Source organism: Oncorhynchus kisutch, linkage group LG15 (genome assembly GCF_002021735.2).
Source record: "Oncorhynchus kisutch isolate 150728-3 linkage group LG15, Okis_V2, whole genome shotgun sequence".
NCBI classification, from domain to species: Eukaryota; Metazoa; Chordata; class Actinopteri; order Salmoniformes; family Salmonidae; genus Oncorhynchus; species Oncorhynchus kisutch.
The window spans coordinates 50,038,705-50,056,603 of record NC_034188.2 but is presented as its reverse complement, the minus strand read 5'-3'; the positions used below and the strand labels follow the sequence as shown (position 1 = coordinate 50,056,603).

The following is a 17,899-nucleotide window of genomic DNA, read 5'->3' as shown; positions in this document are numbered from 1 at the left end:
GATATCCTTGTCTCATCGCGCACTAGCGACTCCTGTGGCGGTCCGGGTGCAGTGCACGTTAACCAGGTCGCCAGGTACACGGTATTTCCTCCGACACACATTGGTGCGGCTGGCTTCCGGGCTGGATGCGCACTGTGTTAAGAAGCAGTGCGGCTTGGTTGGGTTGTGTTTTGGAGGATGCATGGCTTTCGACCTTCGTCTCTCCCGAGCCCGTACGGGAGTTGTAGCGATGAGACAAGATAGTAACTACTAACAATTGGATACCACGAAAAAAGGAGGATTTATTGACTGGATGCAACAACAACAACGACAAAAAACGTCCAGCTTGAAAGCTGAATGTAGAAAGTAAATAGTTTGGTCGCTGCAGGATGAGCTCAACTCAACACTCACATTTTACCCTCACATTTCATCAACAATAACTTTATCCTTTGAATTTCCCCTTATCCTTTGGGACAGCATTGGGATGCTATGTCAGCCGTGTTTAAAGACCATTATTGACCACGCATCAACTTCCAAACAATGTGCCTATAGCCCTTCATACCATTTTTCCTGGTCATTAATACAATTCAATACTTCTCTAGGCTAGGGAATCTTTCTCTGTGTTCTGGATCAGCTTTCCAAGCTGAGAAAAACCACATCTAGGTGATTCTGATGGTGATGATGATGTGGACTGTAATCACTTGCTGTGACCAGAACGAAAAGGAAACCTCGCCCCGTGATTGGTGGTTGCTGCTCCGAGTCCTTTGACATTTTGTCCGAGCTCTTGGAGAGATCACTAAGAGTTTGCAGTGCTGCTCTGTAATTGAGCCCCTAGTACCGTAGGACTTTTAGCTGAACCCATAGCCCAGGTCGTGCTCTTTCGCCTGGATTTGAAAGTCTGAACACATAAGAAGGTGTGTACTACATGTCTGAAAAAGTGTTTAGAGTCTCAGAAACCACATTAATACGATACAGAAATCGTACAATATGAAGAGACACTTGCATGTCTAAATGCTTGCCATGACAGGCCCCCAAAAAATGTTTGATTTTTTTTTGATTTCACCTTTATAAAACCAGGTAGGTTAGTTGAGAACAAGTTCTCATTTACAACTGCAATAAAGCAAAGCAGTGCGACACAAACAACACAGAGTTACACATGGAATAAACAAACATACAGTCAATAACACAATAGAAAAAAAAGTCTATATACAGTGTGTGCAAATGAAGTAAGATAAGGGAGGTAAGGCAATAAATAAGCCATAGTGGTTAAATAATAACAATTTAGCAATTAAACACTGGAGTGATAAATGGGCAGAAGAGATACTGGGGTGAAATGGAGCAAAAAAATAAATAACAGTATGGGGATGAGGTAGTTGGATGGGCTATTTACAGATGGCCTATGTACAGGTGCAGTGATCTGTGAGCTGCTCTGACAGCTGGTGCTTAAAGTTAGTGGTCTCCAGCTTCAGTGATTTTTGCAATTCGTTCCAGTCATTGGCAGCAGAGAACTGGAATGAAAGGCGGCCAAAGGAGGATTTGGCTTTGGTGGTGACCAGTGACATATACCTGCCGGAGCGCGTGCTACGGGTGGGTGCTGCTATGGTGACCAGTGAGCTGAGATAAGGCGGGGCTTTACCTAGCAAAGACTTGTAGATGACCTGGAGCCAGTGGGTTTGGCGACGAGTATGAAGCGAGGGCCAGCCAATGAGAGCATACAGGTCCCAGTGGTGGGTAGGAGATGGGGCTTGCTGCTGGTGAGTCTCTGATCCACCACTACCCAGACGACACCATTCTGTATACTTCTGGCCCTTCTTTGGACACTGTGTTAACAACCCTCCAGACGAGCTTCACTGCCATACAACTCTCCTTCCTTGGCCTCCAACTGCTATTAAATACAAGTAAAACTAAATGCATGCTCTTCAACCGATCGCTGCCTGCACCTGCCCGCCCATCCGGCATCACTACTCTGAACGGTTCTGACTTAGAATATGTGGACAACTACAAATACCTAGGTGTCTGTAAACTCTCCTTCCAGACTCACATAAAACATCTCCAATCCAAAGTTAAATCTAGAATTGGCTTCCTTTTTTCAAACAAAGCATCCTTCACTCATGCTGCCAAGCATACCCTCGTAAAACTGACCACCTTACCGATCCTCAACTTTGGCGATGTCATTTACAAAATAGCCTCCAACACAAATTGGATGTAGTCTATCACAGTGCCATCCGTTTTGTCACCAAAGCCCCATATACTACCCACCACTGCGACCTGTACGCTCTCGTTGGCCGTCCCTCGCTTCATATTCGTCACCAAACCCACTGGCTCCAGGCCATCTACAAGACCCTGCTAGGTAAAGTCCCACCTTATCTCCGCTCGCTGGTCACCATAGCTGCACTCACCCGTAGCACGCGTTCCAGCACGTATATCTCACTTCTCACCCCCAAAGCCAATTCTTCCTTTGGCCGCCTCTCCTTCCAGTTCTCTGCTGCCAATGACTGGAATGAACTACAAAAATCTCTGAAACTGGAAACACTTATCTCCCTCACTAGCTTTAAGCACCAGCTGTCAGAGCAGCTCACAGATCACTGCACCTGTACATAGCCCATCTATAAATAGCCCAAACAACTACCTCATCCCCTACTGTATTTATTTATTTATTTTGCTCCTTTGCACCCCAGTATTTCTACTTTGCACATTCATCTACTGTCAAATCTACCATTCCAGTGTTTTAATTGCTATATTGTATTTACTTCGCCACCATGGCCTATTTATTGCCATTACCTCCCTTAACTCACTTCATTTGCTCACATTGTATATAGACTTATTTTTCTACTGTATATTTGTTTTACTCCATGTGTAACTCTGGGTTGTTATATGTGTCGAACTGCTTTGCTTTATCTTGGCCAGGTCGCAGTTGTAAATGAGAACTTGTTCTACCTGGTTAAATAAAGGTGAAATAAATAAATAAATAAATGTATGCAGAGAAAAGAGTCGGCCTGAGAATTGAACCCCATGGCACCCCTAGAGGTCCGGACAACAGGCCCTCCAATTTGACACACTAAACTCTGTCTGAGAAGTAGTTGGTGAACCAGGCGAGGCAATCATTTGAGAAAGGCTGTTGAGTCTGCCGATAAGAAGTTGACTGTGCCTTTAAACTAAACAGCTTGGAAAATTATGGCATGGCTTTAGAAGCTTCTGATAGGCTAATTGACATAATTTGAGTCAATTGGAGGTGTTCCTGTGGATGTATTTCAAAGCATACCTTCAAAATCAGTGTCTCTTTGCTTGACATCATGGGAAAATCAAAAGAAATCAGCCAAGACCTCCACAAGTCTGGTTCATCCTTGGGAGCAATTTAAAACGCCTGAAAGTACCACGTTCATCTGTACAAGCAATAGTACGCAAGTATAAACACCATGGGACCACGCAGCCGTCATACAACTCAGGAAGGTGACGCGTCCTGTCTCGTAGAAATGAACGTACCTCTGGTGCGAAACGGGTACAAAAGTATCTATATCCAGAGGAAAACGAGTCCTATATCGACATAACCTAAAAGGCCGCTCAGCAAGTGTGACGACCCTCCCACTTTGTCTGCCGTATTCTTTCTCTTTGTTCTTGTTTTCCTTAATAGGATGCCTGTCGGCGGAGCCGGGAGGGTCGTCAGTGACATGGGATACACCGGGTGTGTATCGGGATACACCGGGTGTGTAAATACACCTCTTCCCCATTCATTGAGGAGACTCTCCATGCAGACACACTTATAGATTTTGGTTGTGGCATTTTTGCGGCCGTTTGTTTGCTTTGGCACCTTTCAACACCCCTCATTATCACATTTATGCACGCAAACACTCACTTACACTACTGATTACTGACCACACACACCATTTTTAATTGTATTTAGTTTACCTCAGTTAACAAATATATTTTGTTATTCCTTATCTCCACGTTGTCTCCCTTTTTGTTACAAACTTTGAGCCGGTTCGTGACAAAGGAAGAAGCTACTGCTCCAAAATCACCATAAAAAAGCCAGAATACAGTTTGCAACTGCGCCATGTTTTGGGTGTGCTCTGCTGCAGGAGGAACTGGTGCACTTTACAAAACAGATGGCATCATGAGGGGGAAAATTATGTGGATATATTGAGGCAACATCTCAAGACATCCGTCAGGAAGTTAAAGCTTGGTCGCAAATGAGTCTTCCAAATGGACAATGACCACTAGCATACTTCCGAAGTTGTTGGAAAATGACTTAGGTACAACAAAGTCAAGGTACTGGAGTGGCCTTCCCAAAGCCCTGACCTCACTCCTATAGAACATTTGTGGGCAGAACTGAAAAGGCGTGTGCGAGCAAGATGGCCTACAAACCTGACTCAGTTACACCAGCTCTGCCAGGAGGAATGGGACAAAATTCACCCAACTTATTGTGGGAAGCTTGTGGACGGCTACCCAAAAAGATTGACCTAAGTTAAACAATTTAAAGGCAATGCCACCAAATACTAATTGAGTGTATGTAAACTTCTGACCCACTGGGAATGTGATGAAAGAAATAAAATATTAAATAAATAATTATCTTTACTATTATTCTGACATTTCACATTATTAAAATAAAGTGGTGATCCTAACTGACCTAAGACAGGGAATTTTTATGAGGATTAAATGTCAGGAATTGTGAAAAACTGAGTTCAAATGTATTTGGCTAAGATGTAAACTTCCGACTTCAACTGTAGGTCCTCAGATCCTCAAAAGGTTCTACAGCTGCACCATCAAGAGCATCCTGATGGGTTGCATCACTGCCTGGTATGGCAACTGCTCGGACTCCAACCGCAAGGCACGACAGAGAGTACTGCGAATGGCCCAGTACATCACTGGGGCCAAGCTTTCTGCCATCCAGGACCTCTATACCAGGCGGTGTCAGAGGAAGGTCATAAAAATTGTCAAAGACTCCAGCCACCCTATTCATAGACTGTTCTCTCTCCTACCGCACGGCAAGCGGTTCCGGAGCGCCAAGTCTAGGTCCAAGAGGCTTCTAAACATCTTCTACCCCTAAGCCATAAGACTCCTGATATTCTAATCAAATGGCTACCTAGACTATTTGCATTACCCCTTACCCCTCCCCCTATTTTACACCGCTGCTACTCTCTGTTGTTATCACTTTAATAACTCTACCTACATATTACCTCAACTAACCGGTGCCCCTGGACATTGACTGACTATGTACCGGTACCCCCCTGTATATAGTCTCACTATTGTTTCACTGCTGCTCTTTAATTACTTGTTACTTTTACATCTTATTCTTATCCATATTTTTTTTAAACTGCATTGTTGGTTAGGGGATCGTAAGCAAGCATTTCCCTGTAAGTTTTACACCTGTTGTAATCGGCGCATGTCACTAATATAATTTGATTTGAGTTATTACTGAAATGAATCAGCTTGTCAGTGTATTAACTCATACCATTTGTAACATATATACAGTGGTGGAAAAAGTACCCAATTGTCATACATGAGTAAAAGTAAAGATACATTAATAGAAAATAACTCAAGTAAAAGTGAGTCACCCAGTAAAATACTACTTACTTACTTTTACTTAAATACTTGAGTAAAAGTCTAAAAGTATTTGGTTTGAAATATACTTCCGTATCAAAAGTAAATGTAATTTCTAAAATATACTTAAGTATCAAAAGTAAAAATAAAATTATAAATCGTTTCAAATTCTTAATATCAAGCAAATATTTTTTATTGACATATAGCCAGGGGCACACTCCAACACTCAGATATAATTTACAAATTAAGCATTTGTGTTTTGTGAGTCCGTGAGTCTACCAGATCAGAGGCAGTAGGGATGGCCAGGGATGTTCTCTTGATTAGTGCGTGAATTTGACAATTTTCATGTCCTGCTAATCATTCAAAATGTGATGAGTACTTTTGGGTGTCAGGGAAAATGTATGGAGTAAAAAGTACATAACTTTCTTTAGGAATGTAATAAAGTAAAAGTTGTCAAAAATATAAATAGTAAAGTAAAGTACAGATACAAAAAAAAACTACTTAAGTAGTACTTTAAAATATTTTTACTTAAGTACTTTACACCACTGCATAGATGGACCTATTCCTTACACAATACAATCTCACTGATCTCTCTGAGGGATTTTCTAAGTGTCTGGTCTTTTTCCAGGTTTTAAAGCCTTACTTAAGTGCCTGTCGGGGAGGTTCTGCAGCCGAGAGCTGATCGGAATCATGGGGCCCTCTGGGGCCGGCAAGTCCACTCTGATGAACATCCTGGCTGGCTACAGGTGATAGGGCTGTTATCATTATTTTGCATAGTTTTTTGTTTTAAAGGAGAATGGAACACCAGTCTACCATACATATATTTTTTTATGTTTTATTCAGATATATCAGAACACGAGAGGGAGATAGGTGTAACAGGGTAAAAGGTTGAGGAAGGAATTGAATCCTAGTCTGAACAGGTCCTACATGTGCATATGAGCGGGTAACGTTACCGCTCAGCAATGTCTCTGCACTGCTTTTGCATAGCTTACACTACCTGCAAGCACTTCTTTTTGCTTATTCAAGTATTCATCCCCATTTTCAACGAACACCTCTTGTCTGACATCAATTTCCCTAAAAGTCTTCCCGCTCTGATTCATTCCACTGTGATTGTAATGTTAACCCATTGTCTTTGTTTACAAACGTCTGCCTGCACACATAACATTATTATTGTTAAAACTGGAAGCATCTAAAGTTACTGTGAGGAAGGTCTAGTACCTAGTATTAGGTTTTCACAGTACCCAAAACCCTTTCGGGGTGTTTTAAACAATTGTGGGATGTGTTTTGACCATGGGAAAAGAGCCACAGATAATGTGGGTTTGATGGAAATGAACCCATGTGTGTTTATTATCAATCATCATGTCACTGCACCAGGAGTAGTCAAATGAATACATTTTTGTATTCGTCCATTCTCCACTCCTGTGTCTCCTCCTTAGGGAAACAGGCATGAAAGGGAAGATCTTGGTGAATGGGAAACCCAGAGATCTCCGCACGTTTCGTAAGATGTCCTGTTATATCATGCAGGATGACATGCTGCTGCTGCACCTCACTGTCCGGGAAGCCATGATGGTGAGAGCACAGAGTTGTGTTCATTAGGGCACACAGTTGAAAAGATTTTTTAAATGTGTTGCACCTTAAAACTAAAAATGATTATTGGACAAATCTCCCTGTTTCAGTCCGTTTTCTTCCGTTTGGTGCCTAATGACCATGACACATGACACTCTAATCACCCAGACACATGTTCTTATTGGGAGAATAGGTTGTATGTTTGTGGTTTGTTATTATGCAGAAATGATGGACTAATGTGAGGTGTAGATAACTGTTGCCATCCTTTTGATGTACTGCAGGGTGAATAGTGGATATCGTACATTTCCGGTGGATATCGTACATTTTCATGGCTAAAACTTAGCTAAATTACTGTATTCTATGGATTTGATGTTCAGGTTTCGGCCAACTTGAAGCTCAGTGAAACTATGGAAGTGAAAAAGGAACTGGTGAGTTGGACAGAAATGAACAACTTGCAGATGTGTGAAATTATACATACAGTGGGGAGAACAAGTATTTGATAGACTGCCGATTTTGCAGGTTTTCCTACTTACAAAGTATGTAGAGGTCTGTAATTTTTATCATAGGTACATTTCAACTGTGAGAGACAGAATCTAAAACAAAAATCCAGAAAATCACATTGTATGATTTTTAAGTAATTAATTTGCATTTTTCTTTAAGAAGCCCTCCTGTTCTCCACTCATTACCTGTATTAACTGCACCTGTTTGAACTCGTTACCTGTATAAAAGACACCTGTCCACACACTCAATCAAACAGACTCCAACCTCTCCACAATGGCCAAGACCAGGGAGCTGTGTAAGGACATCAGGGATAAATTGTAGACTTGCACAAGGCTGGGATGAGCTACAGGACAATAGGCAAGCAGCTTGGTGAGAAGGCAACAACTGTTGGCGCAATTATTAGAAAATGGAAGAAGTTCAAGATGACGGCCAATCACCCTCGGTCTGGGGCTCCATGCAAGATCTCACCTCGTGGGGCATCAATGATCATGAGGAAGGTGAGGGATCAGCCCAGAACTACACGGCAGGACCTGGTCAATGACCTGAAGAGAGCTGGGACCACAGTCTCAAAGAAAACCATTAGTAACACTCTACGCCATCATGGATTAAAATCCTGCAGCGCACGAAGGTCCCCCTGCTCAAGCCAGCGCATGTCCAGGCCCGTCTGAAGTTTGCCAATGACCATCTGGACGATCCAGAGGAGGAATGGGAGAAGGTCATGTGGTCTGATGAGACAAAATTACAGCTTTTTGGTCTAAACTCCACTTGCCGTGTTTGGAGGAAGAAGAAGGATGAGTACAACCCCAATAACACCATCCCAACCGTGAAGCATGGAGGTGGAAACATCATTCTTTGGGGATGCTTTTCTGCAAAAGGGACAGGATGACTGCACCGTATTGAGGGGAGGATGGATGGGGCCATGTATCGCGAGATCTTGGCCAACAACCTCCTTCCCTCAGTAAGAGCATTGAAGATGGGTCGTGGCTGGGTCTTCCAGCATGACAACGACCCGAAGCACACAGCCAGGGCAACTAAGGAGTGGCTCCGTAAGAAGCATCTCAAGGTCCTGGAGTGGCCTAGCCAGTCCCCAGACCTGAACCCAATAGAAAATCTTTGGAGGGAGCTGAAAGTCCGTATTGTCCAGTGACAGCCCCGAAACCTGAAGGATCTGGAGAAGGTCTGTATTGAGGAGTGGGCCAAAATCCCTGCTGCAGTGTGTGCAAACCTGGTCAAGAACTACAGGAAACGTATGATCTCTGTAATTGCAAACTGGTTTCTGTACCAAATATTAAGTTCTGCTTTTCTGATGTATCAAATACTTATGTTATGCAATAAAATGCAAATTAATTACGTAAAAATCATACAATGTGATTTTCTGGATTTTTGCTTTAGATTCCGTCTCTCACAGTTGAAGTGTACCTATGATAAAAAATTACAGACCTCTACATGCTTTGTAAGTAGGAAACACTGCTGATTTTGCAGGTTATCAAATACTTGTTCTCCCCACTATACGACTGTAAATTGTGTTTACCTACTAATGGTAGACAATGTGGGTACGTGTGCTTGCGTGTGTGTGTGTGTAGGTGAATGAGATCCTGACTGCTCTAGGGCTCCAGGAGTGTGCTCACACTCGCACCAGCTCCCTATCTGGGGGGCAGTGTAAACGGCTGGCAATCGCCCTTGAGCTAGTCAACAATCCCCCAGTCATGTTCTTTGATGAGCCAACCAGGTAAGAGGCTCACTATGTCATCATGTCCACCTGATCCATCAATTATGGGACAAGATAAGCCCTTGTACATTCTTGTTGGTGGTGTAGTGTGGCAGTGTTGCTTGATCTAAGGCCTGGAGGAAAAACTCCTGGTTCTACTTGTAACGTATGCGCTTGGAGTCAGGAAGCAGGTGCAGAAGGTATGTTTTAATGATAAGACAAGGGAGATAAACAAAACAGGAGAAGGGTACTGAACGTGAACGAAACCAGCACTGCCTAATGACTGAGGCTACTGAGGGCTAAATAAAGGGAGAGTAATCAAGACGATGATGAGGTCCAGGTGTGCGTAATGATGGCGCCAGGACCGCTGGTTAGTAGACTGCCGATGTCGAGCGATGGAGAGGGGCAGCGGGAGTAGTTATGACACTACTGATGATGTAACATGACCTCCACCTTCACCACGGATTAAATCTCCCTCCCCCTCAGAATATGTGAAATGTAGCCATGCACTGAAAGTGCCTTTCTATCTGCCCCTCAGGGATTAATAAAGTTGTCTGGAATTGAATTAAATTGAATTATTTAGCCATCAGTAGCCTGAGTTTTGGGGCCGGAGTAAATTGGACATATAACCCCGTAGTGTTATACTGTACATTCCATATTCATTTGAAATAGAGGTTGTTTGTCAACTACCGGAATCCTGCTGGTCCTGCTTCCCTAACTCTCTCCCTATCTATGTCTGTTGTTTCCAGTGGACTGGACAGTGCCTCCTGTTACCAAGTGGTTTCTCTTATGAAATCTCTAGCCCTGGGGGGACGCACCATCATCTGCACCATCCACCAGCCCAGCGCCAAACTCTTTGAGATGTTTGATAAGGTACAAACAGGCCTCTCTCTGTCCACTTCCATCAAATGATTAGACAACACATGAACACTGAGAGACCATACAGAGCTGTGGCAGTTGTCCCCTGGTTGTAGGGAGGACTTTTTCCTAACCCTGTAACCTGACCAGACCACAACATTTCCAGGCCCCCCTAGTTGTATAAAAGCCCTGCATTTTTTTTCTGGTAGGGTCACGTGTCACGACTTCCGCCGAAGTCGGTTCCTCTCCTTGTTCGGGCGGCGCTCGGCGGTCGGCGTCGCCGGTCTTCTAGCCATCATCTATCCACTTCATTTTCGTTTTGTCTTGTCTTCCCACACACCTGGGCTCAATTCCCTCATTACATGTTGTGTATTTAACCCTCTGTTCCCCCCCATGTCTTTGTGCGGAATTGTTTATTGCAAGTGCATATGCACATTTTCTCTGGTGCGCGACGGGTTTTGTACCCATTTGTTTGTTCTGCTTTCCGGTGGTTTTATGAATAAAACTGCTCCGTTGATTACCCAGTTTTGCTCTCCTGCGCCTGACTTCCCTGCCGCCAGTTTCGCACTCCCTTACATCACGTGATCAGGAAAAACCCAGGTCCCCACTCACGCACCAGCTGTGTCTTTCTCTCCACCTGATGTGTTGTCCTGTCCTTCCACAGCTGTACATCCTGAGTCAGGGCCAGTGCATATACAAAGGCACCGTCCCATACCTCATCCCCTATCTGAAGAACCTGGGGCTCCACTGCCCCACCTACCACAACCCGGCAGATTTCAGTGAGTTCAATGGGACCTCAGAACAGAGCGCACACACTTAATGTCCGTTAAATATCTTTCTCTTTTGCCCCAGATTGCAGACCTCTGCCGGGTTGTGTTAAATACCCTCTTCATAATGCCTTAAAAATACAGTTGTATTGCCCTACTAGCTATGCATAATGTGTTTTAGTAACAGGGTATTCATAGAAAGTGTTAACAGGATTTTCTCTGTCCCAGTCATCGAAGTGGCATCGGGGGAGTATGGAGACTGGAATCCTGTTCTGTTTGAGGCGGCCCAGGGTGGAATGTGTGCCATAGAGGAGAAGGAGAAGTTATGTGACAAAAATGACACATCCGCTGTTTGTCCAACAAAGTGCCTCAAGGTGAGTACTAATGCTACATACAACTGAGAATCGCTAAGGATTAAAGCCCCGTTCACTGACACGCACGCCCACTCGCGCCCACTCATGCCCACTCGCGCGCACTCTGTTTTGTCTTGACATGCCCCCTGTCTGCCTCTTTTCACAGGACTCAGGAGCCATTGAGAGCCATTCATTTGCCACAAGCACTTGGACACAGTTTTGCATTCTCTTCAATAGAACGTTGATGACAATATGTCGAGACCAGGTATGTGAGTAGAGTTACAAGGGGTTCCTCGGGTAGCTGGGTCGCTAACAGGTAGCAATGGCACGCATGTATACATCAACTCTTTTGGGCTAGTCTTAAGCCAAGCCATGGATTAGTGGACAAGTCACTTTTAAGTGAGATCCTCCATTGAGCATGCTTATAAACCCGCCCCATACATACATCAGTGACATGAGGATGAGTGAATTGTATAAGAGAGGGGGGCATGCATGCCGTGAGTCATTGTGAGCGTTTCTGTTTCAGGTGTTGACACACCTAAGGCTGATGTCACACATCTCTATAGGAGTACTGATCGGCTTGCTCTACTTGAACATTGGCAACGACGCCAGCAAGGTCTTCAACAACACCGGCTTCCTCTTCTTCTCCATGCTCTTCCTCATGTTCGGAGCTCTGATGCCCACCGTGCTCACATGTGAGTTGACCGAATTGTGAGGGGGACTTGTTCGTTCACCAGGAGGAACTTTGCAGTCAATGGTTTCGTCCTTAAATGGCACCCTATTGCCTGGTCAAAAGTAGTGCACTAAATAGAGAATAGAATATAATAAAGCCATTTGAGATGTAACCAAAATTTTTCTGTCTCTGTAAGTCTTTTCACAATGTATGTTCTTAGCCTAGGCCCGAGGGATATCATTAACCCTGGGTTTAAACAAGCTAGCTTACTCTGAAGGGTCACATAAGCATTTGTTAACTCTGCTAGGCTAACTAAAACCAATGTCAATTCACCTTGATTTATTTAGTCAGCGTAGTCCATTGGATAATCCATTCAGCAACGAACGTCATTGTTTCCCAGGGACCCCCTAGGATCCATGACATTGGTAAGTATGTTAAATAAGGCAGGCTGTTTTAATTCTTGTTTGCCATTTCGTAATGTCTGACCTGCAGTTCCTCTGGAGATGTCAATTTTTCTGAGGGAACATCTAAACTACTGGTACAGCCTGAAGGCTTACTATCTGGCTAAGACTATGGCTGACATTCCATTCCAGGTGAGTTGGTCATCCAAACAAAGCAGGCACACAGCAAAGTGTGTGTGTGTGTGTGTGTGTGTGTGTGTGTGTGTGTGTGTGTGTGTGTGTGTGTGTGTGTAAGTGGGAAAGGGAAAGTGTGTGTGTTTGTGTCTCAGAGAACCCCAACAGCATAATACAACATAGATACAGCAGTGCCACCCAGTGTTAATGTACAGTACGGCCCGCTCTTCCCAGGTCCTCTGCCCCGTCATGTACTGCAGTATAGTGTACTGGATGACAGATCAGCCTCCGGAGGCCACCCGCTTCCTGCTCTTCCTGGCCCTGTCCATCTGCACGGCCCTGGTAGCCCAGTCACTAGGGCTCCTGGTTGGTGCTGCCTCCACCAACCTCCAGGTACCTGCTGGAACTAACTAAATGCTAACTAATGCTAATGTTTCACCATCTGGCTAATTTTCTTAACACTTTGCACTGGCACATGTAGCCTTCATGGGTATGTGTCTCCTAGTCTGTACTACCCTAGCGCAACCTTTGCATGAACAACCAGATCTACTTTTGTCCAGGAGCACCATTTAAATGTCTTGTCACTTGCAACGTGTGCAGACCATTAGCCCCTCTACCTGTCTGTCTTTCCACAGGTGGCCACTTTTGTCGGCCCCGTCACTGCCATTCCTGTTCTTCTCTTCTCGGGCTTCTTTGTCAACTTTGACACCATTCCCAAGTACCTGCAATGGAGCTCTTATGTGTCCTATGTCAGGTATGTCCCACTCGTGCTGTAGCCAGGTCTAGTGGTAACCCTGCTGACCTTGAACTACACATGACATGACCACTAGCGGTGGAGGTTTGACCCCCAAAGTCCAACGCTTTACGTCTTCTACAGTGGGAAGGAAAAGTATATGAACCCTTTTGGAATTACCTGGATTTCTGCATAAATTGGTCATCAAATTTGATCTGATGATCGTCTAAGTCACAACAATAGACAAACACAGTTTGTTTAAACTAATAACACACAAAGAATTCAAATTTTTCATGTCTTTATTGAACACACCGTGTAAAAATCCACAGTGCAGGGTGGGGAAGGTATGTGAACCCTTGGATTTAATAACAGGTTGACCGTCCTTTGTCAGCAATAACCTCAAATGTTTTCTGTAGTTGCAGATCAGACATGCACAACGGTCAGGAGGAATTTTGGACTATTCCTCTTTACAAAACTGTTTCAGTTCCACAATATTCTTGGGATGTCTGGTGTGAACCGCTCTCTTGAGGTCGTGCCACAGCATCTCAATCGGGTTGAGGTCAGGACTCTGACTGGGCCACTTCAGAAGGAGTATGTTCTTCTGTTCGAGCCATTCTGTTGTTGATTTACTTCTGTCTAATGGGTTGGTGTCCTGTTGCATTATCTACCTTCTGTTTAGCTTCAATTGGCAGACAGATAGCCTTACATTCTCTATCTTGATAAACTTGGGAATTCATTTTTCCGTCAATGATAGCAAGCTGAGGCAGCAAAGCAGTCCCAAACCATGATGCTCCCTCCACCATACTTTACAGTTGGGATGAGGTTTTGATGTTGCTGTGTTGTGCCTTTTTTTTCTCCACACATAGTGTTGTGTTTTCCTTCCAAACAACACAACTTTAGTTTCATCTGTCAACAGAATATTTTTAGCGCTGTGGAACATCCAGGTGCTCTTTTGCAAACTTCAGACGTGCAGCAATGTTTTTTTTGGACAGCAGTGGCTTCTTCCGTGGTGTCCTCCCATGAACACCATTCTTGTTTAGTGTTTTACATATTGTAGACTCATCAAGAGATGTTAGCATCTTCCAGAAATTTCTGTAAGTTTTTAGCTGACACTCTAGGATTCTTCTTAACCTTTGAGAATTCTGCGCTGTGCTCTTGCAGTCATCTTTGCAGGACAGCCACTCCTAGGGAGAGTAGCAACAGTGCTGAACTTTCTCCAATTATAGACCATTTGTCTTACTGTGGACTGATGAACATCAAGGCCTTTAGAGCTACTTTTATAACCCTTTCCAGCTTTATATACTGTAAGTCAAAAAATCTTCTGAGATCTATTTTGTTCAAGGCATGGTTCACATCAGGCAATGCCTCTTGTGAATAGCAAACTCAAATTGTGTGAGTGTTTTTTTTTTATAGGGCAAGGCAGCTCTAACCAACATCTCCAATCTCATCTCATTGATTGGACTCCTGGTTAGCTGACTTATTAGCCTAGGGGTTCACATGCTTTCCCCAACCTAAACTGTGAATGTTTAAATGATGTATTCAATATAGAAAAGAAAAATACAATAATTTGTGTGTTATTAGTTTAATCACACTATGTTTGTCTATTGTTGTGATTTAGATGAAGATCAGATAAAATGTTATGTCAAATTTATGCAGATATCCATGTAATTCCTAAGGGTTCATATACTTTTTCTTGCCACTGTACCTATAAGTGTCTCCACTACTCACTTCATGCCTGCTTATCTCAATAAAATATGAAAAGAGAGAGGGGGTAAAATGTCGCAATGCAGAGGAACACTGTGGTTGTTTCCATCTTTGCATTGAATTGACCTGTAAATAATAACAATACAGGTCCCTGTCATCTGGTTGAATCTAGATTTTAGACCAATTAGTCTGTGTTGCCTCCCAGGTACGGCTTTGAGGGGGTGATCCTGTCCATATACGGGATGAACCGTACCGATCTGTATTGTCCGGGGAAAGTGTGTAAATTCCAGAAGCCTGAGGAGGTCCTCCAACTGTTGGACGTGGAGGACGCCAAGCTCTACATGGACTTCATCGTTCTGGGGATCTTCTTCGTGATTCTCCGATTCGCCACCTACCTAGTGCTGCGCTACAAGGTCAAGTCAGAGCGATAGGTCTCACCCTCAAGGCCCCCACCCTGTTCTGTGCAAAGCTATTGTACTGTACCACGTGGGCCCAACATCCAGTTTTATATATCAATACCATAAATCGCTGCTTGGAAAAACTGGAATATATCACTTTTCACTGTTGAAGTCATGATGGGACCAGAGAAGAGACATCTAACAAACATAAATGTTTTACCTCAGCAAGTAGGACTCCAAACATCTACAAGCATCTCTATGTACAGTAGGGTAGTACTGATGAGGGCACACAGACTATTCAAAGGACTGATCTGCAGGAACAACCAAAAACAGAGAATGTTTACACATCATTTAGCCTTGGCATAGCCAGAGGACATTCTACTGTTGCACTGGAGTGTGTCTGGTTTTAAAGACAGAATGAATCAGTATTGTAATCAAGTGTTGATTAAATTTCCTCAACTGAACGGAACTATTCACTTTTCTTCCGACTATCTTTCACTCTCATCTACGTTTTAGTTACAGTTTTGAGAACTAGAAAATAAATATGACTTATTTTACCTGATAACAATGTATGAAAAACAAATCTGTACATTATTAGGCTATTCCCCTGTTTTTATACTGTCTGAAAAAATGTACCTTTCTCTAAAATGGATGATTCTCCTAATTATATATTTTTTGTTTTCTCTAATCAACTCTAATCAATTAACTGTTCACGTCCTACATGATGTACTGTATGTATGCAACATTGTTGAGTTTAGTTTGGGTAATAGATTAAAGAGGTAATATTATCCTCAAACATAGTACTTAACCTGTCTCCACTGCCACAGTAATGTATATATTTATAGTATAACCAGAGATGCAACATTCAAACTTTACTTCTACCTAAAAATGGATGACTTTAAAGGCCCAGTGCAGTCAAAACCGTTACTTCCTGTGTTTTATATATAATTCCACACTATGAGGTTGGAATAATACTGTGAAATTGTGAAAATGATGATAGTCCTCTTAGTGTAAGAGCTGTTTGGGGGGAAAAAACACCTGAAATTTCAGCCAGTTTTGGTGGGATGGAGTTTTGGCCTGCCTGGTGAAATCACCAGGCGGTAAATGAGTTAATGGACCAATAAGAAAGAGTTCCAAACCTTCCTGCCAATAACAGCTAGTTTTCTGTTTTCCCCTCCCCACTCAGATCACTCCAAGACATTCCTAGCAAAATTATTACTTGAGAAATTGCTCTTTGGTAAAAAAAATAATCCCAGTAAAAGGTACTTAATTGTTACCCAGAAATGATTTGATATTGAGATAAAAACGACAGTATTTGACCTTTAATAATATAATGCCTGTTTTATATAAACCTTCATTACAGTCTAGTCATCCATGGCTAACTGCCACCTTGCGCACAAGCATTCACTGTCTCAGTTCGTAGGACTTGCTTGATATTCTTATGAGTGTGTGTGAGTTGCATATTTGACCGTTGTTGGAATTGGGATACCCGGCTTTCAGGAAAACAAGCCAAGAGAATGAGTTACAGTAGGCTATGTTGCAAAATGTTGTTGGATTCTGAATTTTCAGTTACAATAAACTGTGACATTCCTAAAATATTTGAATTATCTCACATATTTTGACCTCTTACTCCCCACCAGCCGTCCCTATGTTGAAAGCCTATGCTATATGACAAACTTGATCATTTCTCTCAATTCCACTGTACAGCATCGCAAATGGCTGGTATTTCAATAAAGACTTTAGATTTTACTCACTTATAATGATTGTGTTGCAATGTGTTTGTCATGGATCATGAGGAATATATAGCCTAGATCTCAACTCCAAGAATTTAAGCTCCGACTCTTTCAAGTCGCTAGCAAAATGTAAATTCTTAAACCCTCACCGTGTGCCTATGTTTGTTTTCTGTTGTTGAATGCCTTTCTTTGTTTGTTAAGACCCATGCTTTCTAATGAAACGTTAGTCAAAATACAATCACTGATAGTTTCCTTGATGAGATTCAATTGGCACATGAGCATTCGCACTGAGTTGCCATCTTAGAGCAACAGCAATGAGGCAATCTCTGCGGAGACGGAAGAAAGCAGATGTTTCCGGTTTTCAACCTAACTTCCGTTTCCCCTGAAAAACATATGTTGGGACTCTGCTCAGGTGCCTTTAAAAAAAATATATATATATTTTATTTTTGCATTTTCCAGTTAAGAACATTCAAAATAAAAATGAGAAGAAATTAGACAACAATATAACAAAGTGAAAATAACCTTACAAGACAACAGACAATGTAAATGCAATAAAAAAAAGTACAGTATATAGTATATAAAAACAAGAATAAAAAATGAATGAGACATTGGATCACATGGTCACCTGCCTGCCGTAGGCTACATATTATACATTAAGTGTGAAACATTACGTGAGGATTATATAGAGATGCAATCAATGTTATGTGAGGGGAGATTCTCCATATAATCAATAAAAGGTTGCCAAATTCTGTAAAATGTCTTTAACTTATTCCTCAAGCAGTAAGTGATTTTCTCCAGTGGGATACAACTATT

The 17,899-nt window shown here is 42.7% G+C and overlaps 1 protein-coding gene across 1 annotated transcript in view; it reads left to right on the top strand.

The window, feature by feature from the left end:
• LOC109906042 (ATP-binding cassette sub-family G member 4) overlaps positions 1–17,353 on the top strand; it is a 29,810-nt gene extending 12,457 nt beyond the window's left edge. Inside the window, exons 3-15 of the mRNA XM_020503696.2 lie at positions 6,146–6,263; positions 6,954–7,086; positions 7,461–7,511; positions 9,168–9,313; positions 10,042–10,165; positions 10,815–10,929; positions 11,146–11,291; positions 11,437–11,535; positions 11,797–11,965; positions 12,436–12,536; positions 12,753–12,911; positions 13,154–13,272; positions 15,161–17,353. Coding sequence (XP_020359285.1) covers positions 6,146–6,263; positions 6,954–7,086; positions 7,461–7,511; positions 9,168–9,313; positions 10,042–10,165; positions 10,815–10,929; positions 11,146–11,291; positions 11,437–11,535; positions 11,797–11,965; positions 12,436–12,536; positions 12,753–12,911; positions 13,154–13,272; positions 15,161–15,386 — 1,706 coding nt within the window. The 3' untranslated portion in view covers positions 15,387–17,353. The remainder of the gene's footprint in view (positions 1–6,145; positions 6,264–6,953; positions 7,087–7,460; positions 7,512–9,167; positions 9,314–10,041; positions 10,166–10,814; positions 10,930–11,145; positions 11,292–11,436; positions 11,536–11,796; positions 11,966–12,435; positions 12,537–12,752; positions 12,912–13,153; positions 13,273–15,160) is intronic.
• The last annotated feature ends 546 nt before the right edge of the window (positions 17,354–17,899 follow it).